Here is a 10,463-nt window from a genome sequence, read left to right as displayed (position 1 = left end):
ATTTGGGTGACCTCCAATGCATACTTAACAAAGGAAATGAAACAGCCTGTGGACTCAACAGGGGAATAGCGAGACACACTATGGAACGATGATCTTTCGATCATTGCCAAGGAAACCTAATAAACAGAAACAATATATGCAACGATGGAGAGCAGCTTACAACAAGAACGTCAAGGAGGCGAGCAGAATCCTTTGCCTTTGACGTAAGCCAGTGTGAACAAGAAAGTAAGGTAGCAGATCTCGATCTCCTGGTGCAGCTCTATGATGATGCGATCGCGCACGGGATGCAAAAACCAACGGTCAATCAGCTCAAAAGTAGAAGCAGATAAGGGAAAGCAGGTCCTCAGATGTGTGGAACAATGACGATCATGATAAGGAAAAGAAGGAACCATGGGCAAGCGAATAGTTACGACGAAGACACCGTTTGGAAAATTTTCTTGTCCCTTAGAAAACAAAGACAAAATCTAAAAATAAACGTGAAATAATAACACGTGGCTTCATGAGAGGCCAGATTTCCCTTTTATGTCACAATGCTACCTGCCTAATGAAATTTAATGGCCCTTTAATGGACCTCCACTTTTGAAACCCCTCCTAATACTCCTCCCTCTTCCTCGCCATCTCCTTCTCCGCTATCCTCCATGATCCCCTGTTGCTAAAGCAACACCCTCATTCTCGTATGTAGTCTCTCTCTCTCTCCCCCCGAGTGTGTGTTTGAGAGCTTCACCTCGGCCCATGCTTCACCTTGCTATGTGTGTGCTTGAGAGCTTCCCGTGAGTATTGCATGCACCAGTATCTCATGGCGTATCTCATCCCGTAGACACAATGATTCATCTACCATAGATGCTTCAACAGAGCTTGTAGTACATTGGGTGTCGTTGCCTGCTCGTTGGGTGTCGTTGGAGATTGCAGGTCGATGGAACGTTGAGTGATGCTGCTGGAATGGAGAATCTTGGTCTTCGACATAGCTCCGAGATCAAAAATCTGTGACCCATCCTGAAGCATTTCTCCCTCCCACTTCCTGCCTATCAGGAGCATCTGAGCGACTGCAGCCTTCGCCTTCATCGATCACCATCTGCTGGTGCTGAAGATCCGTGAGGTATATGGGAGAAAGTGCACCACCTTTGATTATTTAGCACGTCTTCATGCATTTAGCACCACCTCTAGTTTGCTTCGTTGCAATTTCGATGGCATGCCATGATAATTCCAAATCCTTATTTTCACGTAGCATCCACCAGCAATCACGCTTTGCCTCAGGTAGGCATCCCTCTCATCACTCGTGCAAGACGGCTGTTGTGGGTAAGTCGTGACTCCCATGCCACTTTCATGTTGTCGCATTGATTCTTCAACTGTGTCTTATCTCAGCAGTCAAACGATTCCGTGAGAAGCGTAATTTTCAGTATAACTTGAGTGTGGGCTATGATACAGAGGTCTCGAAAAGAATACGGCACACATCAGGATCGTGACGATCACAGGTCTGCCCTTGATAAAGCGAAAAGAGATAGAGAGATGAAGAATACATTCAGGCTTCCTAAAGGGCATACGAGGGCAGGTGCGCTCCATAAATTGGCGACATGATTTGATCCAACATCTGCTTCTAACAGTTCGAGATGGTCCTCGGAACAGAATGTGGACAGTTCACGAAATGACAGACAGAATCGAAGGATAGTCAAAGGAAGCACATTAAGTTCCAGATCCTTAGGGGTTGCAACGGTGGGTGATCTAGAGGAAGATCGAGAACTGCATGATCCATGAAAAGCCCAGAATGGTAGCAATTCCAGTACAAAGAATTTGCAAAACATTACTAAGCATCTGATGGCAGGTGCCATATCGACTATTGTTGCCAGGTATTGTTTTGATGGGGATATTTTGGGAAAGACTATGATGAGGTTCTTCACTCGCTGGATAGCATCAATCATCACTCTAAGCTATAGGAATAGACGTTCATTATTAGAAATCATTTTGCATGCTACAGCCACCTCCAAATGCATGAAATGAATGCTCAATGTCTCCCTGATTCCTACTCATACATCCGAGGTAATAATGCTAGAGCCGATGATATTTGTGTCTTTGATTCATGCCTCTCCATGGGGTCTTTGAAAGTTGCTCATGTATAGGGATTCCAAGTTGAATCTTATCTTTAATCAGTTGTGTGTCATCATCCATTGGATATTATTTGAAATATTCTTCCAATGTTGAGAATCTTGTGTCTAACACACACTCAAATGGTAGGCCCATGTAAGCATGATGCAAATTTCATAAGAATGGAGTTTGTTGTGTTCTTTATTGTAATTAACTTTGTGTTCATTGATTATTTAAAATATGAATATATTTTAGATTCTCGCTCAATACTTGATTTTTTAATGCATGTTTTCAGCATGGAGTGGCAAGTTACGGCAGATTTATTTCAATGCAACTAACTATATGTTTGTGGAAAAACAAAATAGAATGACATTGGCCGAGATGAATAATCGACTAGCAAGATTTAACACTCAACCCCATGCCTATTTGTGGCCTACACTTGTGATGATGCCTCAGTTTTATTAATCCGATTTGATTATAAAGAATGGCAGAGTCTGATTAGGTACAATAGGCAGAGGCTATGCAGATAAATAAAGAAAATGCCGACAAAGAGCTGATTACTCAGTTCTTGGACAATTATGTTTATAAACTATAATATTACTCTTTCAATGCATTTTGAATACTAGTATATGCATCTTTACTATTTGAATTGAATAAAGTATTATAATAATATTTTTTAAAATTCACAAATTTTTATCTTCGTGCTACAACTTCTTGCATTTTGAATACTAGTATATGTGTTTATAGTATTTGAATTTAATAAAGTGTAAAGTGTCTTAGATTGTACTTTTTATTTTTTCCCAAAATTTTATATTTGTGTATTAGAATTGTGTATTAATTTGGGAAGAGTTTGTGCTTATTATGGTTAAACTCAAACCCATGAGTCATGCACATGAATTTGTATTATAATGATTAAATTTAAACTCACATGTCATGCACAAATTGACAATCTAAATTTTGTAGGTCATGCACAGATAGGTGGAGGGGAGGTTATAATCAAGGTTCTCATTTTATTTTGAAGTACATCGGTCTCCTATCATGGCATCTTTTTTCAAGATTCAAGTGATTGAATGTGATTATAGGAAGGAGAAATTAGGTGTTGTTAGGGTGACAAGAGACACAGGTCATCCCACATTCTCTCATGTTCATGAACAAATTGAAGGTGATGAGCTTCTATTGGAACCCTTTGAGTTTGTTGAGGATGAATATACAATAACCAAACGGCAAGAGGAATGATGGACAATCAATGATCAACTCTTAATGCACATCAAGAGAAGTCCATGCTACATAGAGGAAACTACTTATCCATGTAAAAGGCATTGCATTCAACCAGCTAATGACATAAATCTTGATGCCCAAGAGAACATGTCTTCAAAGCTTTCTAGTAGATTACTGAGCCCAAGTATTGTTGAACTTTGGCAACATGAATATGATAGAGTTAGATCAAAGCTAAAGGAAATGATTGTGTCAAATTAGTGAATTAACTGACAAAGGATGACAAAAGAGAGACAGAAGATGCGATAGAGAAGATTAATTCTTTTATGTCAAACAAATGAACGTATTATTTGTTCCTTTATTCCCCAAGTAGTATATGCCATCTTCTTACATTGGGTCTCTTACTCATCTCCTATTGTTTCAATAGGTTGGGATTTTGCGGTTGTTGAAGCTACAATACATGATTTTAAGGACAAAATCTTGGTGAAGGTGTGATGCAAATATGATGATGCGTGGCTGCGTTTATGTCCTCCAAGATCTTATTTGTACACGGTTCTCAATGAGCACACAAAGTCAAACTCTCATATCAAGTCGCTCATGAGAAAAGATCTAAAGGTAGCACTCACTGGCTTGCAAGGGCATCTTCGAAAGGATAAGGAGCATGATCCAAAGCAAAGATCTCTTAGCAACTTTTTGGTTTCAATGAAAACTAGAAGGCCAAGTACGAGTGCTTTCTCTATTGATTCAAGTTTTAATAGAGAAAATGAAACTTATTTTGTAAATTTTTACTTGCTATGTTGGGGTCTTTAGAGCCATGAGGTCAAAGTAGGTAACAAGTATGTCAAGATAAAGCCTTTCTCAAATGATCAATGTGGTGGGAAGTATTGGTTAATAGAGCGTCATGTTAAGGCGACATTAATTAATGGAGGTACTGACATTCATGTGGATGTATTATTTCATCACATAAGTTGCATACACATTTCACAAGATGGGCAACCATTTAAAGTCTTTACATGCCACCATTGCAAGGGGATAGTTAACCTTGTTGACTTTAGAATGAGATTGTACAGAGAAGAGAAGGTTGAGAACAAGAGAGGAGATAGGGGTACTGGTTGTGGAAGAAGGCTAGATTATCTTACAAAGAGTGAGCTTAGAAATGCAACTCTTTTTGCTAAAAGGCGAGTAAGAGACCTTTCTTAGCAACTATGGTGGACAAAGTCTCAGGTTGCCATTCTTTTAGTAAGAGTCTGCACTTTAAGAGAAGCTAGCATAGATTCTCTCAATCAAAAGGATGTAAAAGGATTTTGTAACAATATAATCGAAGCCCATAGATTGGAAAAGTTTGGTGGTAAAGTTTTCTTATGGGACTTTCTACAAGATATTGCCACAAACATAATCAAGTCAAGTGTAGGACGAAGATATAGTGAGAACATAAAAGAAATATTTAAGGTTTCAAAGATGTGGGGAGGCCCAAGGTTACATGACTTTTTGAGTTCCGACCTCAGTGGACGTTCTTTATCAATGACAAAGCGAGGGCAAAGAATTTCTACTCAGTTTGTACCTGGTATACATGGATATATTTTTGATGCAATCGCTGAAATTATTTATGAAAAAGAAAAAGAAAAGCATGGAATTAAGTCAAGGATTCCCTTCATCATAGTGGAAGATGAAACCGCAATAAGGAAGCAGATAAGGTAACCTCCTTTTTCTCTAAATTATTTTCATAATCTAAATCTTGTTTTTAAATGCAAGAGGATTGCATATGAGCTTACAGACTTGTGCTTATTATTTCTTATATGTGGAATCCAAAGGATGACATGCTTGTAGGTTTTGATGGATATAATGCATGATCAAAGTGGGAGAAGGACAAAAAGTAATTGATTAGATCATTGATGCATTTCAAAATTGTCATTAGTGGATGTGCAAGAGTTTTTCTTGTCAATCCATTGCATGATGCGCTTGCACCCTTGGTTCTCGCACTTCATTGCACTTGTGGCCGATTTGATGTAAGTTTTGTTTGCAAGCAATGGGATGCTATTTTAAACTTATGGAATGAGAAGCTAAAGACCATGGTTGGTCCAATTATTGGACATGGTGATAGTCGACAAAGAACATTGATGATCTCTGATTATCTAGATAAAAGAGGTAGTAGATTTGGGATAAAATGGGATGGATGGCTTCTCTCATCAAAACTTTTAGAAAATTGAGTTTTTGGGCTACATGATCAAGATTTTGTACATAATGGATAAAAGTTAGTCAATGTCCTTGACAAGCCTAAGCATCAATTGGCTATTGGCAATGTATGGATCACCTTAAATCATGTCATTATTTTGTATGGTGCTTTTTCTATTGACAAGCATATGCTAAGGGAGGGAGACATTAGGCGAGATGACCGCCGAAATTGGGTTGGAGCTCAAAGAATATGCAGTAGACAAGTGCAATGGTGCTTGGGAGAATTGGCAAACAACAGAATTCATAGAAAAGAGAGGAGCTGCATGCTAGGAACACAAGCTTATCTTGAAATTGCTGGAGACTACATCGACATCTTCTTATCTCCACATTTGAATCTTGTGGATCGAGTCTATCTTGTGGGCAAAGTCTCTTTTTTCTTTCAAATTTTGAGGTCTTGGATTGTTCATCATGCCAACTATACGTTGAATAGAAACTTCATATAACTAGGGAAGCTTTCTTAGATGTGCAACTCTCATGCCATTTTGTGGTCCTATTAATCAAGTACTTTAGAGAATCTTGTTTAGGCCTAAGGTGTCCTTCAACAAGATTGGAAGCATGGTGGGACAAGAACACGCTTATGACTTGATGGATATGCTACATAGTGTAGGTAGTATGAATAGGCTTGCACACTTTGAATGCAAAGAGGATAGTCCTCTATTTACCAAGGTACATAAGAAGCAAGAACGTGTTTGGAGAGAATTGAATCTCAAAGAGAACATGCCTGAAGCTAATCTAGGAGACTATGAGTGTGTGTCAACTGATGAAATAAAATCATCGAAGCATTGAAGAAGGGATTGAAAAGTGCTCAAGAAAGGTGTGAAAGTTTGCATATGAAGCCAAAGGGTGAGAATATGAAGTGGTGGATAGAACCTTGGTCAAATGGATTCACAGATGCATATTCACAAGAATCTGATTTTGAAGAAGAACACCAACAAGTAGATCATGTGTCAAAAATAGATGATAGACAACGATGCCTCCATAAGTGAAATCAGACATGTGGTGGATTCTCTCCTTGATGAACAAGAAGCAATGAGCCCAGTTGTTACCATTGATGGTAAAACTCTCTTCAAGTCCACATTGGTAAGCTAACTTAATGGAAATCCCACACTCTCTAAAGATAGACTCACAAGGGTTCTCCAAGGAGTATACTACTCTAAGGAAGATATACCTCTTGCTACATCAAATGAGAACCTATTTGGAATAGGTTTTGATTGTGCCATATTCTTTCAAGAAGAAGACAAAACAAGGAAAATCAAAAGGAAATGAAATCCAAGATCTTTGCAAAAAAAGAAAGCACAAGCTTTATGGTACCTTAGATGAGTTCAAAAAATAAGGAGAAAGGTTGGTGGGGGCTATGTGGAATATAAGAGAGGGTTCAACCTCTTAGATAGACCTTTTGGAGTAGAAGTCCAGCTTGGGTGGTATCAAAAGGCAAAAGGTTCAAGATGCTTCACATATGACCTTACAGACCTTGACATGATAAATATTGAGAGTGTAATTGCATTGGCAAACCTCACCTATGAGTGTAATAGCAATAAGTATACTTTATATGAGAATGATTGGAATGTATTCAATGACTTTGTAAAGGGGCATTAAATTCACTTGGTAGGGGCTTCTTCTTTGGAGCTTCTTTGTAGTCTTCCTAATATGAGAAAAGCTACATTTATTCTCCATTTATTACTATAATTACAATGCGTTGAGTTTAGTTTGATTTGTCTTGATGGATTTTTTAAATTACAATTTCATAGGACCTTGAATCACATAAGTGGATGATTTGCAACTGCCTGGGTACTTTTGTTTATATGAATGCCATAAAGCAAGTTTGAAAATGCTATTTTGGCATCAGGTGTACAACAAGATCTTGTATGAATGTAGCCTCTATGGTTTTAATACCATGGTTTGATATGTCTTAGTAAGGGTTTTCATGGAAGGAAAAAAATGGAAAGGTCTTCTATAAATGTGGCAAAGCAGAATGATATTTTCATCCTTTTCTTCTCGAACAATCAAGACATGGAAAACGTGGCAAGGCCAATCGTGAATGTGGCTGAAAGCATGGTGTTTTAGTTTCCTCTTCTCTAACAATAAAGACATGGAAGAAATTAATAAGTCTCAAATATACATCATTTAAACAAGTTTCCAATCTTTGACATAAGAAAGATCTAGATGTTTGTATTTGGCAAGAAATAAATATTATATATTTTCATCGAATGCTTTGTAAAATTGGCTAATCTATCATCCCTTCTCCTAGCTAAAACACCCATACGTATGGTTTTGTAAAAATTTGAAAGATATACAACATTTATGAAAGCTCCCAATCTTTCATGTATTTTTTTTTTAAAAGGTTGTTTCTCAGGAGCTCTTTGCGTGTTTCAAGTGACTTTGCACAATTCTTTGCTCTTGGTGTATGGCACACATGATTTGTCTTGTTTGATATTTGTTCCTCTTAATTTTTCAAAAATGTCTTTATTCTTTGTTTCTCTTGCCTAATGGCATCATCAAGACAAAAACCCAGCTTGAACTTAGGCAGTGCCCATTATTGCAATCGGTGCCTCAATTTTTTGTGTGTAGATTCAAATAATGCAGGTGATGTAGACATCTTGCATTCTAAATATCTCATCCTACCTAAAGTGACTCCAAAAGTAGTAGTGTATGACTCACATAAGGACTTTTAAAATTCCTGTAGGAAAATAAATATAATTACATAATGGGATTTATAAATTTTCCCAATATTTATAGAGGGGATACAAGGAAATGCTAGAAATAGGTTACATAGGGATTTAGAAAAGAAGCCTTGAACGCACATGATATAGACGTTTCCTTGCCTAGGCATCGAGGTTGATAGTAAATACTAATCCTGCCACAGGATAACCCAAGTTGTAATAGTGTGTGAAATTCCTGGTGCTGAACAAATTGGGAAATGAGGTAGTTATGTTCTTGATTAGCTCATATCGATGTTCCTGTCATAGAAATGAAATAGAAACGTTAGTTTACAATCAGAGAACGAAGAGTGTAGCCAAATGCATTATTGCTTGGAGGTGGAATGGACACTTGGAGGAGGTGTTGCTGCATGCATTGACGAATGGAGGAAGACTGGGGAGGTAGATAGAAGTGCTGACAACATACTATGAAATTGGAATGAGGCTTGGAGGTGTTGCTACATGCATCAATGAATGGAGGAAGGATCGGGAGGTAGACTAGGGAAATCAAAGTGTTGACATCAGACTAGGGAATGCAGACTGCTGAAATGAATGCCCCCCCCAAATGGAGGAAGAATTGGGAGATAGACTAGGGAAATCAAAGTGTTAAGGGAATGCAGACTGCTGAAATGAATGCCCCCCCCTCCTCCCTCCATTTGACCTCCATACATACATCGTGAACATTGGGGTGGATTTTGGAAAAAAACTATCATGTGTTGAACATTCACGCATGCGTTTGTATTGATGTGGCATCTTCTTCTACTCTATGCCCATCTAACCTCTATCCTCGGATACCACACTCTTCCTCGATCTGGTGTGAGTCATGTGATTTGTTGAAGAGGCTTTGAATATGCTATTAATGGCACACTCCTAAGGAGATCCTTTTGACATCCAAACATCCATTCCATGTGGCCGTGCTCTAAGAATGCATACCCCTCTAAAAGGCTATTAGTGGCACACCGCTCATTACATCCGTTTGATATATTCCAAATATCCATTCCGTGCGGCCCCGCTCTAAGAACGCATACGGGGAGACATTAACAATGAACTATACTAAGAAAGTAGGCCAGGGTCGTGTAATGAAACCTGTTTGAAGAGAAGATTGTAATAACGGTGAGTTCCATAAGGAGATAGAGACCGCAATGGCTTCCGGGGCGCCACATAGTGCAATATTACAGTTCCTGTTTTCGCCACATCTGTCATGGATGGGCCAACATCACTTACGATGAGTCAAGCGTGAGAAGACGTCGTTAATTATGGCCCTCCACTTCTCAGAGTCGAGGTTAAGGTGAAAGCCGTAGTTGTAAACATAGAATCACATAAATAAGAGAGATTTGATCGGAGAATGTACGTTCTTTGCTTCACCTTGGGATAGCAGAGTTGAGCCCGGAATATTGGAAACGATGTAATGTACGACGCTTTTAAGGATAGGAGTATTAGGATTGAACGCATCTGGATCCACAATGATAAATGTATAACCAGCTCCGGGTTCGGCATCTGGACCAGAGATTTGCACGCGTGGCGTTATTTGGGTCTGATTGAGGGATAGCAGCTGCCCAGTCTCTTCAACTGTAGTGCCCGCAAAAGACACTGTCAAGGTGATGTTGGGAGTCTCGCCATACGCATCAAGCCAAGGAGGAATGGTAGAGTCAAGGAGTGCGGTAGCATCGTAGACCTTTGGAAACGCGAGGAGGAGAAGAACGCAGTGCAGGAAGTAAGCAGCCATGGAGGGTCGATGGAGGTATAGGTGCTTCAAAATTAAACGTACGTGAAGAGTCTCTACAAAGAACGGTAAGAGTTCTGCCAATAATAGCGAGTGGAGAGAAGAAACTCAGCTTCACAAAAGAGCTCCCGTCTTTATAAACGTTCGTGAATGGCTAACTGCCAATCCGCAGGGGGACCGTTCCAAGTCAATCTTCACGCGTTTTAAGGCATACGCGTTTTTAAGCCAACTATGCATTTGAGGCCCTTCGGTCAGGATTGGGATGGACAAGTCGACACAGATCGCTCCAGCAGAGCTTCCAATTAACGTGGTTTGCCGATGACAAATAAGATGCTAGCTAGCTACGATATGGACAGAACAACCATACTAGACCAAGAAAGCACTATCAATCGCCCATCAGCTACAACAAACAGCACGAGGGGTTTGGACTGAGCGATGTGGTCGGAATATTAATACTACCATCAGCTACAAAAAACAGCAGACGAAGAAAGCACTATCAACCATATATGCAGTACGAG

General features: G+C 39.2%; 1 protein-coding gene across 1 annotated transcript; it reads right to left on the bottom strand.

The window, feature by feature from the left end:
- Window positions 1-2,207: 2,207 nt before the first annotated feature.
- On the bottom strand, window positions 2,208-9,948 carry LOC147897081 (protein BROTHER of FT and TFL 1-like). Its single transcript, XM_087381210.1, has 4 exons — window positions 9,588-9,948; window positions 9,309-9,418; window positions 8,374-8,483; window positions 2,208-2,301 (listed from the first exon to the last, which is right to left on the bottom strand). Exons 1-4 carry the CDS (start codon window positions 9,946-9,948, stop codon window positions 2,208-2,210), a joined length of 675 nt encoding a protein of 224 aa, XP_087237336.1.
- Between the last annotated feature and the right edge of the window lie 515 nt (window positions 9,949-10,463).

This window comes from Dipteris shenzhenensis, chromosome 11, assembly GCF_047967505.1.
Source record: "Dipteris shenzhenensis isolate YYH24624 ecotype China chromosome 11, Dip_SZ_1.0, whole genome shotgun sequence".
In the NCBI taxonomy this organism is placed as follows: domain Eukaryota; kingdom Viridiplantae; phylum Streptophyta; class Polypodiopsida; order Gleicheniales; family Dipteridaceae; genus Dipteris; species Dipteris shenzhenensis.
Note: the sequence above shows the minus strand (reverse complement) of the source record. Positions and strands in the feature narration are given on the sequence as shown.